This window comes from Carassius carassius, chromosome 33, assembly GCF_963082965.1.
Source record: "Carassius carassius chromosome 33, fCarCar2.1, whole genome shotgun sequence".
In the NCBI taxonomy this organism is placed as follows: Eukaryota; Metazoa; Chordata; class Actinopteri; order Cypriniformes; family Cyprinidae; genus Carassius; species Carassius carassius.
In genome coordinates this window covers 7,224,598-7,247,501 of record NC_081787.1, presented here as the reverse complement: position 1 = coordinate 7,247,501, position 22,904 = coordinate 7,224,598, and the positions used below count along the sequence as shown (strand labels likewise).

The 22,904-nt window shown below is 35.9% G+C and overlaps 3 protein-coding genes across 4 annotated transcripts in view; all 3 read left to right on the top strand.

The window, feature by feature from the left end:
* The window catches only part of LOC132113633 (vascular endothelial growth factor receptor kdr-like), a 40,085-nt gene extending 35,484 nt beyond the window's left edge, over positions 1-4,601 (top strand). For both annotated transcript variants that reach the window (XM_059521489.1, XM_059521490.1), the window contains 4 exons: positions 293-414; positions 1,042-1,120; positions 1,223-1,323; positions 2,839-4,601. In XM_059521489.1, the coding sequence (XP_059377472.1) occupies positions 293-414; positions 1,042-1,120; positions 1,223-1,323; positions 2,839-3,016 (480 nt within the window). In that variant the 3' untranslated portion in view covers positions 3,017-4,601. The remainder of the gene's footprint in view (positions 1-292; positions 415-1,041; positions 1,121-1,222; positions 1,324-2,838) is intronic.
* A 6,433-nt stretch (positions 4,602-11,034) lies between these two features.
* LOC132113632 (homeobox protein CDX-1-like) lies at positions 11,035-14,106 on the top strand. Its single transcript, XM_059521488.1, has 3 exons — positions 11,035-11,677; positions 13,492-13,637; positions 13,734-14,106. Exons 1-3 carry the CDS (start codon positions 11,242-11,244, stop codon positions 13,965-13,967), a joined length of 816 nt encoding a protein of 271 aa, XP_059377471.1. The 5' UTR covers positions 11,035-11,241; the 3' UTR covers positions 13,968-14,106.
* Positions 14,107-15,893: 1,787 nt separating this feature from the next.
* LOC132113631 (cysteine-rich hydrophobic domain-containing protein 2-like) lies at positions 15,894-21,803 on the top strand. The gene is made up of 6 exons (XM_059521487.1): positions 15,894-16,065; positions 17,213-17,267; positions 18,176-18,331; positions 18,737-18,793; positions 19,232-19,291; positions 20,418-21,803. The coding sequence occupies exons 1-6, from the start codon at positions 15,923-15,925 to the stop codon at positions 20,466-20,468; spliced, it is 522 nt and encodes a 173-aa protein (XP_059377470.1). The 5' UTR covers positions 15,894-15,922; the 3' UTR covers positions 20,469-21,803.
* The last annotated feature ends 1,101 nt before the right edge of the window (positions 21,804-22,904 follow it).

The window sequence follows — 22,904 nt, the reverse complement described above, 5'->3', positions numbered from 1 at the left end:
TATAATATGGCTTGAAGAGAAGATATGTTCTCAGTAAAAGACTACATAGAGATCAAGACATATTCCAAGCCATCTGAACAGGAAGCCATCCAAACTCCCTCTTTCTCACATAAGGAATCAAGATTAGAGAGTACTGCCCAGACTGCCCCTAATAACATCATCTCCTTAAAAAAATATTCTTCATACATTCCCTTGCAGATTTATGTACAGATTCCTCCAGGATCTTATAAAACCATATGCAGGGTGATGTCACAGTTTTAAAATGAGTGTTTAAACACTTTGTCTCTCTCAGGAGGGAAAGCACTACATCCCGATCAACACAGCCCTATTGACCAAAGCAGACCCCTCAAACATGAGCCCCACAGAGGAGACCTCCACCAGACCTGCCTCTCTTAGAGACTCTGGGACAGCTTGGTAAGATAGCTTTATCAGATCCATATAACAGATATAGGCTCAGACTGATTTGTATTTATTCTTCAGTTGTTAAAAATCACTAAGAATCCCATTTTTCATGAGGACTATTTCAAGCTTTTTAGAATGTTATTATTTTTTTTGTAGATAAACTTACTATACTATATATATATATATATATTCCTGTTTCAAAAATGCACCATACTTCATCCCATTGGCCTTGAGTTGGAGGGTTTAAAAGTAAAGGAAAGCACTAATTGGTTCTTGACAAGAAACAGTCCTCGTAGCATTAAGGACCCCTCAAGGAATTTCCTTTTTTGCCACAAATGCAGTTTCAGAAATTATGCCTACTTAAGATAATATTTATCCATCTTGTGTTTCCACAGCTCCTTTAAGTATATTTGTAGAGAATAGTGTCAAAATGCTGCAATCCCTGTTATCCCTTAAGCTGAGTTTACTTAACCCTGCTGAACAAAATTAAATAAAAAATATTTTTTCCAACATAGTATTGAACGTTTACTTGGAAACTGTGCTACCATAATGTGTTTCATGTTTTGTTTGGATCTGTCAGACATGATGTCATGATAAACCTTTCACACTGAGCTGATATGGAGTATTTGATGCTTTCAGGAACATGAAGATCCCTCCAGCGAGTGTGAAGACCTTTGACGAAGTAATCATGGAGAATGGAACCAACAAGATCCATGAGGTGAAGAGCCTTTTCTCACTCTCCCTCTCATAAGAAAAGTCACATTACAAAATAATCCAAATATATTGTGTCTATGGTTAAGTCAAGTTTGGTCTTTCACAGGGAGGGCAGTCAGACAGCGGAATAACTCTATCTTCAGATGACCTGAAGACACTGACACGTCTGGATTCACTGGCCAGATCCCAGAGTTTTATGGCCCGAGCGTGAGTATAGTACATTCACTCTTGTTTAGACCTTGCCTGGGCACATCCAGGACCACAGGAATATTGCATCATATGCCCCGGAGACCCTCCCACCCTCCCATACAATGGCACAGTGGAGAGATATTGCCAAAGGTGACAATCTCAACAGCCAGGCTGGGTGTGTGACTAGTTAAAGCTGGCTGTAAGGTCTGGTGACCTGCATCTTTTGTTTGTACCGGTTGTAATGATCTCTGATTCCATTACTGAAACAACACAGCTACAGATATGGCACATGGCCATCTCATACAATAACATGCATTTACTTTATTTTAGGAAGTATTTGATAGAATGAGTGTTTATTATTGTAAGTGATCACAATATATTCCATTCTAATATTTTAATACAAAATATAAGCTGTGAATATAACTTAATATTGAATGACTAATAAAAAAAGGATCTCATTTAAAACAGGGTCAGTTCTTGCCTGAGACCAGCCTAAGAATTTATTAACAACAGACTTAGGTGTACTGAGGTCTGAGACAACATTACTTGTTCATAAATGAGCCCCAGGGCAACTGGCGCTGAACAATGTAGTGAAGGTGGCCTTTTAAGATATTAATGGCAGGCCATTGGGGAGAATTAGCCTTGGTTTTGTTAAAGCGTTTGAGATCTGAGACAGCGTTTATGGTCTTCCAGTCCAGCAAAGGCTAGGGATAATCTACAAAGGTTATCCTCTAAATTGCATTTAAAGCCTTGTGGACTATACAGCATCCTAATATTTCAGGGCAGCAGTTTGTATACCACCAATTGCAGCTAAACAAATAGTAATAATCTCTTACTGATTGGAGGTTTATGACTCAGCAAAGGGGTTAACTGACTAATCTTGGCCATGCTAGAAGTTTTCTGTCTAAATATGTGATTAGCATTAGATAAGGGCATCTGAGTACACCACAATGCCAGAGCTATATTATATGATATTCAGCTATAAAAGGATCTTTTTTAATCATATAATGTGTCTTGTAAAAAAAATAAAAATCTATACTACAAATCCATGCACAGATTGCCATGGTCACAGGACGAAGAAATGAGAAGAAAGAGCCATTTGGAGCATGTAGAGAATGATGTATGTATTGTAAAGAGGCGGCCCCTGTCAAGGACCCATTCAATCACTGTCACCTTTGACCTTCTACAGCTTTACTGCTATGTCCAAGAGTCTCCCTCCACATTGTGCGTCTGGATTCCCCCTGGTACTCCCACATTTAGTATGCACATATGTGTAGTGCTTGGCACTGACAGCTCTGCTTCACACTGTGCACAGACCCCAATACATGCCATTCTGTTTTGCATCGGTATTTACTGCAAATTATCACCACTTGAGCCCCTGTAGACTTCAAGCAATGCAAACTCACAGACTCCCTCCGGGGTGTCTGACCCATTGACCCCAGATGAAGAGTTTCAGCAACACACAGAGCAAAGTACAACAGAATAATACTATTTCAATTTGGATTCATTAAAATCTGTTTGCTCCTTCCACAGGATGAAGAGCAAAAGTAAGGAGTCAGTTCTGCTGGAAGGCGAAAAGGAGAAATACCCACTACTTGTTTCCTCACTGGACTTGAGTCTAGAGGACTCCTCTCTCGACCCAGAGCTGGAATGTCATAGCCCACCTCCAGACTATAACTATGTGGTCCGCTACTCCACACCACCCGTCTGAGTTGATCTCCACTCTTTATTCGCCAGAAGTTTCCCCCATTTTTGGAGGATCTGATTGGTTGGGTCTATTTTATCTCTGCCCATTAGATCTGTTTTATATTTTCCCCTACTTCTTTCCATTCCACGTTATCCTGATACTGGAATGGTCACTCAGAGTTTCACATTTTCTCTTTCTGTGCACTTTTTCAAGTTAGTCTGTGAGTACAGTGGGCTGCCACTTATACATATCATCGTGGCAGTCTGAGATAATATTATGGACCACCTCAGATATTCCTGCTGTCTACTGTGAACACAACAAGCACATTTTATTACAATGATGGCACTGTTTATCCCAGTGAAACTGCATTTTTCATACAGAATGGTGGCTAATTATGAAATCATTTGTTCAGCTGTTAGAATGAGGACAAAGGCAATTCTTATATTATATTCTAGATAAATATTGTATTGTAATGAAAACTGGAATTTTGGTTATATGATTTTTTTATTTTGCTAAAATAAAAAATCTTTTTAGGGAAATATTTTTCTTTAGAATAAATTTCACTCATAATTTACTCTGTCAGACACAACTGTCAAAAAACACCACAGATCATGAATAATTTAATGTGTGGTCTGAAATTCCTTCCCAGAACTCAGTCTGAAATTGCAGGACACAATGATCATCAACACTAAGGATGCACATTGTGTTTCCAGGTTCTGTCACGCCAGTCTGAGGGCCGTTTTCCTGAGTCTTGCTCAATGAAGCTAAAATTAATCACTTTTGCTCCTGCATTAAGTATATTTATCATCATAGCTTTTAATCTGAATCATTTTAAAGGAATTAGCCAATATTAACATCTTCAACTGCTTACATATGGCAGGACAGAATGGCTTATGGGTGCCTAAAATCCAGTCTATCACTGTGAAAAGGTTTCAAAAGCCTTAGCAAGGAAATTATTCATGCACATTAAATAGGAAACATTCTGTTAATTATTGATCAAATTTGGACCACAATTAAACAGCCTTTCTCTATTCAACAATAATTACACTGCGTTGTGTACTTTTCATATTTATGTTGTTTACACTACTGTATACATAACAGCACGTAATATGTTGTGCAGCTATTAACCAGAGGAATGTATTCTGTTACTGATTCAGTAGTCTTTTATGCTAAAATACTACTAAGCTTGCAGGACGGGCTGTAATATTGTCAACAGGCTGGTCATTATATAAATGGTCATGATAATTATAATAAAAGCATGTGCACAAATGTAGTTGCTATCGGTATTAACTACTTAACATGATGAAACAGGTGGGAAATCATTGTATTGGTTAAATCAGATCATATATTGACAGTTGTAAAAGCAATTAGGCCGGCTATTGCTAATTATTGTTTTAAGTCCAAGAATTACATTCAAAGCTAAAAGACTGTCTTTCAAATAATGAAATGTATATACTGACAAATAATGCTTTCAGTAATGTTGTTTTGGCTCAGTTGTATTTGTGAAGAAGAATTGTATGCACTGATATTTTTTACATAATTTTTTTTATATTATACTTGTATTTTAATGTTAACCAAGCATAAATAAAGATCTATATATTTATATATAGCACCTTTTCAGAGTCATGATTGCATTTGTACTAGTACATGCCTGTATATTATATCTATTCAATTAAATTAAAGTTTATTTGTATAGTGCTTTTAACGATACAAATCTTTGCAAAGCAACTTTACAGAAAATTACGTTTCTACAATATTTAGTAGTAGCTTATTAGAGGTGACTGTCTGTTTATGTGCATATGGCAGAAATTTTCGGAAAAATTCATACAAGACGTAGTCAACCAGACGATGAACACTATTAACAGCAATTATTATATGATGCAGTCACACTTGTAGCAATATTTGTTAGTTCTGTAGGTTGTTTCAGGGTTAGCATCATCTGAGGTCCTCTGAAGGTCAGCATCATCTCTTCTCAGGTGTTCTGGATCCAGACTGGAGCTGGTACTAATCAAGGACATCCCGTGGCAAAACAGAGAAACAAATAGAGACATCATTAGCGTAGCTGCTGTTCCAACCAAGTAAAATTAATTACTTTAAACCAAGCAAAAGAATAATAATGCGCATTTGATCAGATATAACTGCAGCCCAAAATTATGAGATGCATTATTTGAATGCTTGGCAAAAGAGATGTATCTTTAATCTAGATTTAAACAGAGAGAGTGTGTCTGAACCCCGAACATTATCAGGAAGGCTATTCCAGAGTTTGAGAGCCAAATGTGAAAAAGCTCTACCTCCTTTAGTGGACTTTGCTATCCTAGGAACTACCAAAAGTCCAGCGTTTTGTGATCTTAGGGAGCGTGATGGATTGTAGCGTGGTAGAAGGCTAGTTAGGTACGCAGGAGCTAAACCATTTAGGGCCTTATAGGTAAGTAATGATAATTTGTAACTGATATGGAACTTAATAGGTAGCCAGTGTAGAGACTGTAAAATTGGGGTAATAGGATCATATTTTCTTGACCTGGTAAGGACTCTAGCTGCTGCATTTTGGACTACATGTAGCTTGTTTATTAAAGAAGCAGGAGCTTCTAGAATTATAATAGTCCAGTCTAGAGGTCATGAATGCATGAACTAGCTTTTCTGCATTAGAAACAGGTAACATGTTTCTAAGATGGAAGAATGGTGTTTTTGTATCTACTGCTACTAATAAATCAAAATGCACAGAAATAACAATACCAGTGGTTCGCCTGCCAAGTATCGCATTCTTCTTCCTACAGTGTGTTTTCCGATAGGTGTATACATAATTCCAGTAAGGTTAGGCTAAGTATTATAAGATTCTTGGTAGAGATGGTTGGGCTGTGTGTCATCTGTGCACACTTCTTCCTGATTCTTGGTCACAGAGACACATTTCCTGAACAGAGCGAGGTGACAGCAGTCTGTCTATCACCAGGACAATACCTCTATGACTATGACCAAGAAAAGGAAGGGCTTCTCATTCCCATCATGACAGGGTTCTAAACACTAAACTTACTAATGGCCAAAAATTCCCCCCAGCTTTGGCACTTAAACGCTAAAGGTGAAAAAGGTGCATATTGTTGCCGTTTCTGTGTTTACAGTGTTTAAGGTACACTTAAAAGCTCACTTGACTGATTGAGGATCGGCGGTGTGTTATTGGCTTGTTATGAAGGATATGAAACATGTAAACTGATTAAAGAATTAAAGCTATAAACAAACAAGGGAAGGATGTTGGGAGAGTAAGAGTTCATCATATTCTGGCAACAAGTGCAAACGTGGCATTCACGCACACCTCATATAACTTCCAAGCTCACAGGAACTACATATAGTCTCAGAGCTCTGCAGTTAATCAGTTCTCAATTTCCCTTGCTCTAAATGAATATGGACATTACATGATCATGCATAATTTCCTATTATATTTTTTACATTTTATTAACCAGGAAAAAGTACAAAATATCACATTTACATTAATCAAGCTATATACAGAATCCACAAGTCTATGGTCAGTAAGTTTTTTATTTTTATTTATTTTTTTAAGAAATTAATATTTTTATTCAGCAAGGACACGTTTAATTAATCAAAGGGACAGTAATGGCATTTATGATGTCACAAAAATGTTTAAATAATACTTTCTATTCATCAAACAATCCTGAAAAAAATATATTATGGTTTCCACAAAATATGAAGCTACACAACTGTTTTTAACATTGCTAAAAATTCATGTTAAATTTTAATAGTATTTCACAATGTACCTGTTTTTACTGAATTTTATCAAACAAATGTAATTTTGGTGAGCATGAGAGACTTCTATCAAATTTGTTTTATTTTTTTTAATCTTACCGTCCCCAAACTTTTGGGCCCCCTATATGACATAGACTGTAAACTGCAATCTTTGTCTAACTTCATAGTTTATAATGGAATCTTCTCAAATTATCTCGTCACGTATGCTTCTAATTAAAGGCTCTCTGCTATTGGGACTGTTTTTTGTTTTTTTTTTCTACAGTATGTAGTTCCCTTCCAAGGAAAATGGTGGTATATTGCCAAAACTCATTCCTGCAATTGGTGACAAACCAGAATGCCTTGAAATCCTATCATAGCCCATTATCCTTCCTCTGTATTCCCATTAATGGAGTGCTCTTCCCTCTGCTCACACTTCCCACGCTGTGTTCTGGTGAGGGAGTTGCTGGGAATGGCAGGATCGAGGGTTGGGGGAAACCACATCCATACCTCTCACCTACAGCCTGAGACAATGGGGTGAACTTCACCTACCATGTTAATAAACTCCCATGATTCCCAAAGACTGAGACAAAGAGTTCTGACTAAACTACACAGAACGTCTGTCTTAAAAATAGTCGTCTTAGACTTTGCCCTTCAGAACAAAGTAAATTATTTTTGTCCCCACTGGGTCCCGATGACTAAAAAGGAACTGTTTATAATCTCTCAAGAATTCTGACATTGAAAACAATTCAGAAATATCTGATCTACAGTACTATGGGAACTCTGGACAAAAAACTGCCTAAGCAATGAACCAAAGACTGTCTAAATGAAACTGTATGCTATTTGACAGGATACCTATTATACTATACTGTCTTGAATATTGTCCTGGTTTCTGTTGAAAAGAAAAACAAGATGTGGATTCTGATGAAGAACTCATAAATGATGAATGTTAATTCAAATTGTTGCAAATGTTGGCAAAGTGGGAAAAGCTTTCAGAATGAAAAGCGTTGTTTGAGTACAACCACTGAACTGATGGGGGTCTGTGGTTGTGTCTGACAGAACCCCAGAAAAAGTACACAGTTTGGACAAAACAACTAAGATCTCACCAATAAAATCAATAATGCCTTCATGTCTTTCCATGAATATATGAACATTTATGCCACTGCTCTTGTTTCAGATATGCTGCCTTAGAGCAACTCTTCTGTTTTGGAATTCGTTGGATACATAAATCTATAGCCATAGTATTTAAAAAATAAAAATCTGAGGATATACTTCAACAAAACTTCCCATGACATTTATTTATTTCAGATTTCACACAGGAGAATTAAAACCTAGGGAATTACTGTAATAAAGTTTCTGTGAGAAAAGCAAACATTGTGTAATGATTACATATAACATTTCTGAAATAGCCCATAGTTCCAAAAACAGAACTAAACTAAACTTCCTAGTAAATATAAATGTAGCAATATTCTTATGAACAGTATCAGGACCTAATTATCATGGTGGAAAAAAGAAAGTATATGATTCATAATTGAAACTATTTGGAGTACAATCTGTCCCCAACCCATTGTACATTACAGTCACATCATACAAACAAGAAGTTTCCAAGAAAGTTGTAAATCTGTCATGCTGAGAGCATCTCTGCCCTCAGATAAAGAATTTAATCATTTTTCAATAGACTGTGCACACACAAAAATGTTCCTTTATTTGTAATCCATCCCCATCCTTAAAGAATTTCAACAGACAAACATAACGTCACCATAATATACTAACAAATAATTAAATAATAAAATAGATTGGCCATTTCATTATTAGGCTACTACTAAGAGAGTGTTCTCTCTCTCTCTCTCTCTCTCTCTCTCTTTCTTTAGCAATTCTTATGGATGCATAGGCTTAGCCTAAACATTTTACTCATTTGTTTTTGTTCATGTATTAGAACATACAGTGTACAGTGTCATTACTGCTATCGCAATTGTCATATCTAAACAGCGTTCAGGCCAACGCCAAAGGTCACTTCATATCACATTTTCATACCAATAATGAATAACGAAAAGCAATGTGAAAACATTAGGCAATTGTGCAACAGAAATTTATCTGATCATATATGTCACATACAATCATTGCAAGTAATTCGCAGATATGTGATGCTCAGTGATCCGTAGAAGCTACGCAAACAAATGTCTTGGTGAATTCCGCCCTCTAGAGGTCCTTCTGTAATTGTGCTGATTAATTTATAATAAAATCACAAGATCATTTTTCATTTCATTACAAAATGAAAGGATGTAAAAATAACGTGTTGTACCATAAATGTCATCATAAATGTGTCCGTTGAAAATATGTTTTAATTCGCTACTTTTTAAGTCGCTCTAGCAGTTGTTTGACCAGCAGAGGGCGTCGCTGCGCTGTGCCTTGAATCTCCAAACCAACCTGTCGCCTTCTTTATTGCGTCTGCATCAGAAACGTGTGCTCACAAATCCCAGTTCTGACTTTCGGATACTGATGGTAGGATATATTATGAACACATATTCAGCTCAGACATTTTGGGGAATTCAGTGGCACTGAAACGGTCAGTGGAAATTCCTGACTATGTTCAAAGGTTAATCATTATCACACAGAAATCACATTAAATATTGTTCAGACATATGAGGGTTGTAGCATAAAAACGACTGATTGCATAAAGGTTTTATCAGTGCACCGTCAGAAATCTGCCAGAAACTATCCTACTTTTTCTTAGTTCACTGTATCATACAGACATGTGATGAACTATGATGGAAATCATGATCAGCTGTATGTTTTCCAAAAGTTTACTCAGTAAACTAAAATGTATTTATTCATCTGTAACAGTATATCACTTTATGAAGATGAGACATGGGTTTATGCATTGCCTTCTTGGAAATGATTGAAAACGTGTGAATGTCCCTAAATTGATGGTTTAAAATTATTTAAAACATTATTATAAATTGTAAAATTAATACACATGTATTTTATGACAGTGTATTATTCGAAAAACTTTATTCCTTCAACTTTAAAGTCATTGTATTTTATTTTTTAAAAATGCATTTGTGAGAGCAAAAGAATTTAAATTAACTGAAAAAATTTATAGTAAACGAATGTAACATGAATTAATCATAAATCTACAAATTAAGTCATTTATAGTAAATAAAGTCCAAACACACATATTTTCAGATGTAAGATGTTCTTTCTGCCCTAAAATCTGAGACAGAAAGTCAAGCCTGGACAGGCTACTGTCTGCATATGTTAATGATTCAAATACCCCAGAAACCTCGCAGTAAAAAGAATTGACAACTCGTTAAATATTTCGACTACATGGCGACACGCACGACACATTGTCGTCGCATGGGTACTGTAGGTGATACCTCACATTTCCATAAACCGGAATTAGCAGTGAAGTGTGACCCGAGAGTGTCATGGTGTGAGAGATACGGAATGTAAAGAGTTCGCCTTACTTCAAGACACCTTCTCCCGCTTTGCACCTCTTTTACAAGAGTATCCTTCAACCAATACGCATGGACTCCGAGGGCGAGAAAGTGGCATGGGTACTATGCAGATGTGACGTTCCCATATCCACAGGTTTAGCTCCATTAGAGAGAAAAGAGCAGTAAAACTTCAAGCGACCATTAATCGCTGAATGACGCTGCCTGTCTATAAGCACGTCACAGCTCATTTCACTTTTATGATCAACATTTTTTTTAACAATAAAATATATAATCAAAAGATGTCATTGCTGTTGTTGTTTTCGCTTGTGTAATTAAATACAATTCAAATTTAATATGCACCTTAATTTATATTAACAAAATAAAAACATTATTATATTTGTATTAATAAAATTATATATATATATATATATATATATATATATATATATATATATATATATATATATATATATATAGCTTAATATAATGAGTTATTAGTTAAGTTATAAAAGTTATTTGCTCCTTTGAACTTCTTTTTGTCTTTGAAGGACTTTTTTGAAGTCAGATCTGACAAAACTTCTTTCAAATTGGCTTTTTTATTTTATTTTTTTTTAGGAAAGAAAATTATTTTGAACTTATAATATTATTCACATTGTATTTTGTTGATTCCTTAAGTCATCAAGAGTGAGTATATATGCCTATTGAATACTGATGAACATTGAAAAAGTGATTTAAGGTGCGTGTAAATCTTAGGAGATGCAAAAATCTGGCGCTAGGGGAATCTTTGAGGGCTTCGTGGTGTTATTGGCTGGTCATTTGCATGCAAATCGAGAGCTTTTAAAGTCGTGGCTGACGTCAGGGGGGCTTGGTTATACCTTTTCCACCACCACCTTGACAACAGAGTCACATCATGTTTGATTGAAGCACGTCAGGGACTACGTCGCGTGACCTGGAGATCATTTTGGACTACCACACTTGAGATAACGAGTATTGAGTCAGGCCTTGGTTTTGAGTGATATTTGGCTTGATGTATGGCTGGCATGTTGCCTTAAAAAAAGTTATCTTAGGGGTTTCTTTCAAATCATGTACGTTGGATACCTTTTGGATAAAGACGGAAACATGTATCACCAAGGAGGCGTGCGAAGATCTGGCATCAGTCTTCCACCACAGAATTTTGTGTCCACTCCACAGTATTCAGATTTTACAGGATACCATCATGTGCCCAACATGGACACACACGCGCAGTCAGCGGGGGCATGGGGCCCTCCTTACGGCGCACCGAGAGAGGACTGGGGCGCCTACAGCCTGGGACCTCCAAACACTATTTCTGCACCTATGAGCAGTTCATCCCCGGGACAAGTTTCCTACTGCTCTTCAGATTATAATGCAATGCACGGTCCGGGATCAGCGGTGTTGCCTCCTCCATCTGAAAATATATCTGTGGGTCAGCTTTCACCTGAGAGAGAGAGACGCAATTCCTATCAGTGGATGAGCAAAACCGTGCAGTCCTCATCGACTGGTAAGGCCGACAAATGCCTTTAAATGTAATACATATATAATAATATAAAAGCTTGCTGAGAATTTAAAATATATGAGGAAAACGTCAAAGAGAAAACGTTTTAATATGTATGAGGAAATCTTAAAACATGCACACTGCGCAATAATTTAAAAGCCTTGAAATCAGTGATCGAAACGTAGAAAATGACAGTAGTTCACGCTTATGATGTATTTTCTCGATGCAGCAGAATTAAAATTACATAATTTAAGTCATGCACCCCATTGTAGCCAACTAATGTAAACGTTTTTATATATGTCAATGATTAGAAAAATATGTCTACAAAGTCTTGCAAAAAATTCAAGATCTAAATAGTTGCTTTGTTTTATTTTGGTTTAATATTTAACAAATAATTTGCACAAGGACAAATCGTGTAAAAGGCAACACTGAAAATATATATAAATATACATTGTTTGTTAGGCTAGTCACATCTAACAAAATATTACGGAATAGTAAGGCATGAGAAAATTGAATAGTTTTACACTCACAAACTTCATTATTTGCTGAAATCGTTTAGTTTAAAAAAATAATAATATATGAGTTATATTAATATATTTGTTCCTTTACGCATGGGACAAATAGTTAAAGTGTTGGGAATTGGCGCCAGGGTCACTTGTAATGCTAATTTGCGACTCCTGTAAACCAGATGTGAGGTCTACTTTTCCTGTTACATTGTCTCGGGTTTTGAGGGTTATCTGTCATATTCAGGCGGCGACTTCTTTCAACACCTTTTTCACTTTGATATGCAGCAGCGCGTCTTCCTCCGTCTCTGTTCTTGAGGGTTAGGCCTATATTACCTCAAAGAGTGACACATTTCACAGCACATAAACTTCTCCTGTCTCCGGCGCATGATAAAACAACTGCAGCGATTATTTTAAAGAAAACAATCACTTACAAAGTTAGCTACATGACCTGTAAACGGCCTTTTTCATTTCCACTGCTGAAAAACAGAAAGTTTGGGAAATGATTTGAAGTTAAAGGGTCATATTTATATTTACATTATATTTAGTCATTCAAAGCGACTTACAAATGAGGACAATAGAAGCAATCAAAACGAACAGATTTAACATTAAATGTTAGAACTTTCACTGTAGTGACTCCATCTAAAATTTTAAATAAAAAATAAATTAATTATATATATATATATATATATATATATATATATATATATATATATATATATATATATATATATATATATATATACAATTTGCGTTCTTAGTTGAAAGCTGTATAAAAATTGTTATAAAGGCTATAGCTGGTGTGTCCATCAAACAAGTCCAGCCTGCTCTTGGTTTGAGGAAAAGATTTTTGATGTTATCTCCTTGTAATTCTTTGTAAAACGTGTATTGTCTCTTAACACATCAGTGGCGTTTGTGTAATGTCTTTGCGTCTCTTTGTTCTGCAGTTTGTTCAAAAAATCTCCTCAAAGAAGATCAGAAGCTCAGTTTGTATATCTAGCAATGTAATCTTAGTTTATACAATTGACTGAACATTTCAATGGCGTTAAGATTTATAGCGTGGTTGAAATGAGAGATCATATAGGCCTAGTGATTGTAAATGCAACATAAATGTAAGATACGAATGTCAATATGATACGAATACTTTAAATATAACTTATAGAAATTAAACAATTTACAAGTTCAGTAGGCTACACATTTTACGCACGTTTAATTGGTTATTATTTCATCATTCATCTCTTATCCAGTGTGTTTTATGACGAATGTGTTCATTTTATCAACATATTTTTCACACTTATTCGTTCATTTATTTCTTAGGCAAAACGAGAACGAAGGAGAAATATCGAGTGGTGTACACAGACCATCAGAGGCTGGAGCTGGAGAAAGAATTTCATTTTAATCGCTACATCACAATCAGAAGAAAATCAGAATTGGCAGTAAACCTCGGCCTTTCAGAAAGACAGGTACAAATGACTTCACTTTAGATTTTTACTTATAGAATTAGATTCATCTCACTAGTTGACAATTAGACTTATTTAGTTTGTATTTTGTCTTCACAGGTAAAGATCTGGTTCCAGAACCGCAGAGCTAAGGAAAGGAAAATAATCAAAAAGAAGCTGGGTCAGTCTGACGGCAGCGGAGGGTCAGTCCACAGCGATCCCGGTTCTGTCAGTCCTCTACCGGTGCCAGGGTCACTGAGTCCGTCAGACATACACGGTTCTCTGTACCCACCACCAGGAATGAACGCCTTACCATCTATGAGGAACATACAGCAAGTGACTGTCACTCTGTGAACTCGAACTTGAAAGATCCAACTTTAACTGAGCACTCCAACACGCTGAAAGCGGACCGCTCTCGTGGCCAAAACGGATTACATACTTAAACATGACAAGCATCAAGGCGCGTGCTGTGGATTGCCACAGAAGAATCACGTCTTATATACAACGAAATGCTGGAGGCTCTTCAAATATTGTTTTAATAGAATAGTTTTTAAAATTAAGAAAATAAAAAACCGTCTGGATTGTCTGATCCAGAGACTAAATATTTTAATGGTTTGTTTGTGTTTGCTCAATTAAGATATAAATATCATTTTCTGTATGTGGTGAGTGTATCTAAATGTTTGTAAATAAAATGAAACTAAAGGTACAGCGTTTCTCGGGATGTGTAATGATCCTTACCCAGGAACTGTTAAACTTTTATTGTCTGTGTAAACCAATGACCTGCGATGGAAGGCTGTTTTATGCTCCAGTTTGTGTCCGAAGCGCACGTCGTTCACTTTCTTTTCACAGTGGTGATGTGCAGCTGTCACATTCCTAACACGGGTATAACGTTTGATTCCAACAATATGTAAATAAAAAAGTTTTGCAATAGTTTATTTTTTATTGTGTCTTTATATATTAGGCTATTAAACCAATTAAATAGCCTATTGTATATTTATCTGGTTTAAACATTTAACTTTAATTTACATTTTAAACGTGAGACCACAGTCACTCCGTAAATGTAGCTACAAACTGCATTTGGGCTTGTTTTTCAAATTAAGGCTGAACAACTTGAAAATTTTTAAGTTCTATAACTAGGATATAGGCTAATGTGTTTCTGTACAAATGCAGTAGCCTATTCATTGAAATCGGATGATTACACAAACAAAAATAGCTTATTTTGGCGTCACATATTTTCAAGCAACATAGCTACTTTTAAGTTAACGCTTTTCAAAAAACAAAACAGTTACAAATAGGCTAATGTCTGAAAACTAAATTGTGGGAACAGCTGTAGGTCATTAAATATTGAAAAAAGGTTTACACATATACAAATATCTGTGAGGAACTATCGTATTTTCTTAATCGAATAGACTTTGGGAGGGAAATCTGTACTATAGGGTAAATTTAATTTTTTCTTGTATCGGACTAAACACTGCACATCATCAGTAGGCCTATGACAAAAGTTATTTTATGTTTTAACATGCTTATCATTTATTTTTAATTAAGTTTGAAACAAACAAATCAACAGTTTGCTAACAGCAAGAAAACTGGTTTCACTGCTTTGCATTTATCTTTAAATGGCACATCCATAAATCCAATACGTGTCCCTTGACTTTATTAATTTAAAGCATTAGAGGCACAAATCCCTTTTATGTGAGGCTTGTTGTTGTTTTATATTCTATATTACAACAATCTATTAGGCCTACTGTATATAACATCAAATTAACCAGAAAAATATAAAATATCTGGTAAAAACAGCAACATAGGGATTTTGGCCTATACCTTTAAACAACTTGACAGTAGGCCTATAGCCAACAGTATTTTTTTCCAATTGATTATATAATTCAATATCACCCAAAAAACGTCATCAAACAAATATTTTTCCGTTAATTTTGTGGAAAAGGCCTATAAATGGAGGCCTTTACCTCCATATTTGGCCACAAGCCTAAATGTGCAAAAATGTTACACACTGTGATGTTTTTAAAATCGTGTCTATTTAGTTTTATTTTTATGTAGCCATTTTGTTTATTGCTAGAAAACTATAAAATCGCTCAGTTCGGGGTCATAAAAGCTCATAGAAAAACTGAAGAAAATTCAGCAGCTCAAATAGCTAGGCCTAATACTTAATTCCAGCTCTTGAAATCGATAAGCCATTAACAGCTCCTCACTTTTTGTTGAAAACGACACACATTGAAGTGTTTTAGGGTCCTTTAGTCATTTATTCGCGCGCAGTGCCAGAATGATGTCACCGGCGCTGTGCCAGAGACGTCATGAGCGTCCTGCTGCCCAACATGGCGGACTTTGATACCATTTATGAGTTAGAAGAAGAAGATGAGAGAATTGTGAGTGAAGAACATCTCGTCAGATACTGTCCCGAGCCTGTGGTCATGCGTGGGGCTGGTCACATCACCGTGTAAGCGTATGAAATCGGCACCAGCGCTGTTAGTCACTGTTAGCTCATGTCTGTGTTTGTAGCCTCCATGCTAAGCTCACTGCATGTTTCTGTCGCTAAGTGGGGGTATCAAAACATACGTAACGTTAAGCCGAGCTTCTCCAGCTGTATCCTGACAGTGATTTTAAGCGGAAGAATCAGCTCTCCTAACCCGAAGTCTTGTTGTTAGCACAGAGATTTATGGTTTTATTGCTGGTCGTGGATAAAGGCTGCCCCGCAACCACAATCAAATTCATTAGGACCTTCACTTTAATTTGAAGTTGTTTGGTAACTAACGTTATGATGTTCGTATGCTGAGGTAAACTTGAGAGATAATATTTTAATTAATGCAGTACTTACTTGGGACAGTATAAGTACCTCTGTTAATGCACACATTTCTGAAATTCAATCACCACCTAGACTAGTAGAGTTGAGTTTGAGTTATTTTATTATTTAATGAGGTAAACAATGTGATATTTCTACTTTGGGACAGAATAACATAGTACTGCAATGGATTATAAACAGACAAAACACACAAGACATTTACACATCCTTCAGATTTCCTGGCAGTTCAAGTTAAATGTAGAAACTGAACTCTCTCACTTTGTTGTATCTGTGTGTTGCTTGTCAAGTCTTTAATGACATTTACATCTAACTGAAATTAACCCAGTGTTAACCAGTGCTTTTTTATTTTATTTTATTTCCCCCTGTCATGACACATCCAGTCTTTGTTTGGAAGGTTATCAACCACATAAGAAAAAAAAAATCATGCTTTGGTAAACATGACTAAATATAAGATAAAAAGGCTAAATTGTGACATTACGTCATAATTATGTGATTAAAAAGTCTTTATCACATTAGTCAATTGACTGTTTATGCCTCAGACTCTAATTCCAATTTAGAGTGCCATAATTGAAATGTTTTATCTCATAACTTTGACTTTTTATCATAATTGACTAGTTCAACATTTGTACTTTTTTGTCATAATTTTAACTTTGTATCATTATTCTATCAAAGTATCTCATGAATATTGTTAACAAATACATGATGCTTTTGATATGTGGCAGAAATGGCCTTCAATATCTTTACCCCATAATCATAACCTTTTTAAAATAATCTTTGTTTGCAGGTTTGGACTAAGCAACAAATTTGACACAGAGTTTCCCTCTGTTCTCACAGGAAAGGTAATGATTTCTGACTCCCATCTATAAAATAAATCATATTAAATGTTCTTTATGGTGTGAATAAAATATCTTTCCCCGTTGACCTTTACCTTTACATCATTATTCACCATGGCGTGAGCTTTTGATTAATACCTTGATGACGTCTCTAAAATGCGTTTTTGCAACAGTTCTGTCAATAAGTAAACCGTCCAGGGCTCTGGAAGGCAGGGATCCCAGCTCTGGGGGGACACAGCTCCCGGTGACAAAATAATGAAAGAAACACTGTGCCATCCACAAGAATAGGAAGCTTCCTGGGTCGGACGCAGAAATACAAAAAGGCTGCAGGGGGATGAGCAGGCCGAGGGAAGTGCGGGGCAATAAAGCAGAGCTCCAGTATTGTGACCCAGGGTGACATGTGATGGATGAGGTCAGGATTATGATGACTGAAGGGTACAGATCAGGCCTGCTGGGCTTTATTCTGAGTTCTTTTGCTGTTTGCAAAGAGACCTTTGCATCCTGTCATAAAAGATTACGACCCCGGTTTTATGGCGTACATACCCAGAGAGGAATGAGCAGCCATTCATGTTGTTTAGACGGCGCAGCCACAGGCCACGGGCTTATCTCATCTTTTTGTTCTCCCTTTGCCCCGAGAGTCTCTGAGCTCGGTTGGAAAGTTACAAGCGTACAGTTGCAAGATCTCTACAGAGCATCTGCAAACATGGAAGCTTTTCTTAAAAAAAAAAAATTCCAGTGGATTTTTTTTATGAAACTCCTTTTTTAATGTGTTTTTTAAATGATCGTTTTGTTTTTATTTGACCACGTATGTTCTATTAAATATTTTTTATTAATATTCTGTCACTAATAATGCACAAAGAATGATTTACTGGCTTATTTACAGTCCTGTTTTGCTCCTCTCTCGTCTGCTCTAGGTTGCTCCAGAGGAGTTCAAGACGAGCGTCAATCGAGTAAATGCTTGCTTGAAGAAGAACCTACCGGTCAATGTGAAATGGATGCTCTGCGGCTGCTTGTGCTGTTGCTGTACGGTGGGCTTCAGCCTGTGGCCTGTCATATGTCTCAACAAGAGAGTGAGTCCTTCCTCAAACTTGACCGGTCCTTGTCCCATTAATCTATATTAATTACTTATTGCCTTATTTGAACGCCTAATAAATAAACCAACTCAGTGATGAAGCAAATAACAAACTACATCCACTTATTAACTGTGTGAAACTGATATATGTCAGATGTCATGGCTTGTTGAATTGTGGAAAGGTGGGGATTTTACAACTACAAATTTAAGTTATTGGCTTACAAGGTGCCTAACTACAAGCTTTGGTCCATAAATGTCTCTGTAGTCTTCATGCCCCGCGAGTTTTATTGCCATTTGTTAAATGTGTTTGACAGGGTGATTAGCTTAGAAACCTGTCTCTCTCTATTTTTGTTTGCGTATTATTATTAATTTGTATGAGCTCATTTTTGTTTGTGTGTTTCAGACACGAAGATCCATTCAGAAATTGTTAGAATGGGAAAACAACAGATTATATCATAAGGTAAGCTCATTGCAGAATTAATCTCAGACACATAAAGATGAGGACAGCGGATCATCTCCAATTTAGCTGCCCTGTTGTTGAAGTCTTGGTGTGTGGTGGATAGCGATCATTAAAAGGGCCGCTAACATTTGACCCTGTCAAATGCTTGTTGGCCTCGCAGCCATTTTGGTCTGATGCAGTGATATAGTGCAGAGGCTGACCAGACTGTGGAGAGGTCAGCAGTAAAAAGCCACGTTCGTTTTGTTGTCTTGAAGCTTTGACTGACAGTCAGTAGCGGCGCAGACATGTTAAGGAAACTCCGCTTGGCACTGGCCACTGCTTGACCTCGGCTAACCCTTGTGTGAAAAGTGTGTCTGAGCATCTGAAGTGCATGAGTCTATTTTGAAGATCTACCATGCGGCTTTGTCTAACCTGTCTCTTCCTGTGTCTCGCCTTCAGCTGGGGCTGCGCTGGAAACTCAGCAAGAGAAAATGTGAGAGCAACAACATGATGGAATATGTAAGTTTCGTAACAGTAATTAAAAAACTAAATAATTTATTTTCCATTTCAGGGCTCTAAACTGCTACTTTATTGCAAATGCAGCACAAAATTAAATGTTCTACAATAATTTCAGACAGTTAGGAAAACTTATATCATCTCATTAGAGAATTTGTCAGATTTATTTTGCACAAGTGAATTGTGACTTGCAAAGCATGTCTCGTATGAGTCAGTCAAAAAGATTCAGACTCTCTTGTCATTTTATAGTATGATTCAGATATATAGTTTTTTTTTATTGTAATCAATTATAAAAATCATTCAAATATTGTAAAAAAAAAAAATATATATTGAAACGAGATGCAATTTTAGGTTGCATCAGCTCTGATGGAATATTTGTTTGGATGACTATATTCAACAATACTGTATATTTTTATTTTAAAAACAGGCACAGATACAATTTTAAAATGAAGACATTTATGTGTTACAAATATAACCATATTCAATAAAGTGATGGCATCAAATTGTTATTTATTTATGGTAAATACAACTAGAAACACAACCTGTTTTACGGTACCTTTCAAAAATGTTTTTTAAAGATGTCTTTTATGCTCACCAAAAATTTCAAAAATACAGTAATATTGTGGAATATTATTACAAGTTAAAATAACACTTTTCACTGTTTCTGCATCATTACTCCACTCTTCAGTGTCATGTATTCTGATTTGCTTAAATGTAAATCTTTTGTTATATTTTTCATTTATTTACTGTCACTTTTGATAAATTTAGTGCACCCTTGCTGAATAGAAGTATAATTTCTTTTTCTTTTTTTTTAAGTCTTACTGACACCAAAAGATTGGAACGATAAACACTCGTAATCACAGTACCTGACTGTTGTTAAAAGCTTAAGTAGGAAACTTTGCACTCCGTGAAGGCATTTCTGAACAAACATGTTTATCTTGTGATTCTGTAATTTGTAACTAAAAGAGAAATTTTATTCCTTAAAGTCTCATTCAGTCTTTTTTTTTTTTTTTTGTCTGGAGATCTCCATTTTCTTGCAAAGTCAGACGATAAGGTTGTAAATGACGAGGCTGGTGATTTTTATCCGTCCAGTGTGCTTGCTTAACAATGCCTATTTTTCTGTCTACAGGTGATTCTTATAGAGTTCTTACCAAAGTATCCTATATTCAGACCTGACTGAAGGACTTCTACATGATCCTCATGGAAGTCCCTTTATTTCTCTCTTTAGTGCCTTGTATATATGTCGGATTGAGGGTCTTCACTGGGTTTCTACAAGACCTCTTCTCCCAGTACCTTGTACAGTAGAATTCGCTACACTGTCACTTTGCTTTAGAGCAGATTTTGCACATTTCCTGATGTAGTAGAAAGCACTCCTGTGTTGCACTCAGATGTGTTGTTACATATAATGAGAGATGGGAAGAAAGCAAACTCTGATGCTGTTTAAAAAGTGCATTTATCCCAAAGAGCCATCGAGTCCTCCTCCCCACATACTATATTATGGTATTGTTAAGAACAAGGCACCTTATGGTGTGAATTTGCCTTATGTTAAAGGACAAGCTTCAATTGGACGTGTAAGTGCAGGAGTCAGAATTGTGTCGTGTTTAAATGTTTTTGGAGTGTGATGTCTAGCATTGGGGCTTTTTGAAGCTAGTGCAGCAGATGTTTGAACTAGCTTAGAGAAACAGTCAGCACCGTGATCTGGCACTTTTGCGATTGTCTACTACACGGGGAAGTCAACAAACTGACTTGTAAATATCATGGACAGGATGTACAGTATGGTATACCATGTTTACATTATGTATGGTTATTAGTTTTTTGCCAAGATATTATTGTAGCATAGTTTGTTTATAAGCTGTATCTCTGTAACTTTAAAGTTTATATGGACCTGTTTACCCAGTAAGCCATAATGTACATACAAGATGCCACTTGAGTTAGGGCTGAAAATTGCACTTGATTGTCCTTGAGGTATTTGATATTGTTTTACAATGTCATTAGTAGTGTTTAAAAAGTATAACATATGCCAATCAACCAATTTGTTACCAAGAGTAATGTCATTCATTTTTGCACCAAGTGAAATTGATCTATTCCAGTTTTTGTTGGAATGTAATTTGTGCCCTGTATTTTTTCTGTTTTGTTTCTGTTCATTCAGTACAGCATCACCTTGAAGTATGTGTATTAATTGTGTTCGTGGATGCTGTATGCTGTGGTTCTGCTCCTGATGTAACTACACACACAGCATTGTATATGTAATGGTTAAAACTGCCCCTCATCTATTTTCTATAATGGTATGACATCTTTGCTCCACATACTGTAGACATGACTGCGTTAGTTGAGTGCCTCTGCAGATGGTCTTGAGAGGGAGCTGTGCTTAAGAGGAATGATTCTTTGCCTAGCAATCTAATGGAGAGAAAGGAATCTGCTCTCAGTACTGGTTCTGTTAAAGTACCTGTAAATGTTTGTCCCTACCTAATCCTATGGAAAGCTTCAATAAATTCCTGATTTTGATGTTTTTGAACAGCGTTCTTTTTATGTGTACTTTTTAGTTAGTTTATTTTAATTTTAACTAAGCATGTTTAATTATTGTTAATTTCAACATTTACTAATTATTCAATTTAAAGCTATCATTAGCTATCATTAATTAAGTTCATGGTTTGTTCATGTTAGTTAATACATTAACTAACAATAACTAATAGAACCTTATTGTAAAGTGTTACCTATATATTTTATATTATATGTAAGGTACCATTTAAAATAATTTCCCTTTATTTCATTATAATTTTGAAATATGGCTATTCATTGTTCCGTGAATTGGTCGAAAATTTAAGTTATGACATAATCAGTTAATTTGAGAGCAAAGTGAATAGTTGACTTTTATGCAAACATTTTTTGAATGTTTATTTTTTAATAAGGCTTATTCACTTGGGATCTTAATTTTACTTTCTGGCAAAGATAGAACTGACCAATTGGTATTTATTCCTTCACTTTCAAGCTTGTACTTATTTGAACAATGCCTGAAACTTGGTATTATGAGCTGTTTGCCTCTTCAAGAAGAATGATGGTCTGTTCACTTTCACTATTTAGTTTAAGATGCTTAAATATTAATTTAGCAACAGATTACAGGAAAAGAAAAATTGGAAACGTTGAGCTTTATATGGACTCTAGGGGGCAGTCTAAGACACAATGAAAAATCCGGTGCAGTTTGAGTGCATGAAATATAAAATATGGCCTAAAATAATGTCCGAACTGTCCTGGTACATGACATGTAATCACTCGCCCTTCAAACTGGTTAGAATGTGTAGTACTCCACGGGACAAAGCTGCAGATATTGCCTGGGAATCACACGGGGCCTATAATGAATGATTTGGAAGGGGAGTGAAATATGTGGCTTTAACATTAACTCTTGAATAACAGAAAAGCATCACTGTGTAAACCAAACAGAGTTAAAATGTTGATGCCACTGTTGTTCTGCCAGATAGGATTTTGATCTCATGCACTGTAGAATAATTATCAGCAGATTACATGTATATTTACATGTATATATATAAATATGTATATATATAACCATTATTTTGAAAACTGTCATTTAATAAAATTATATAAAAGACCTAATATAATA

Coding starts and splice junctions, on each gene's coding strand:
- LOC132113632 (XM_059521488.1), top strand. CDS start 11,242: ATGTACGTTGGATACCTTTTGGATAAAGACGGAAACATGTATCACCAA. Junction 11,678..13,491: donor CGTGCAGTCCTCATCGACTG/GTAAGGCCGACA, acceptor TTTATTTCTTAG/GCAAAACGAGAACGAAGGAG. Junction 13,638..13,733: donor TCGGCCTTTCAGAAAGACAG/GTACAAATGACT, acceptor TTGTCTTCACAG/GTAAAGATCTGGTTCCAGAA.
- LOC132113631 (XM_059521487.1), top strand. CDS start 15,923: ATGAGCGTCCTGCTGCCCAACATGGCGGACTTTGATACCATTTATGAG. Junction 17,268..18,175: donor CCTCTGTTCTCACAGGAAAG/GTAATGATTTCT, acceptor CGTCTGCTCTAG/GTTGCTCCAGAGGAGTTCAA. Junction 19,292..20,417: donor GCAACAACATGATGGAATAT/GTAAGTTTCGTA, acceptor TTCTGTCTACAG/GTGATTCTTATAGAGTTCTT.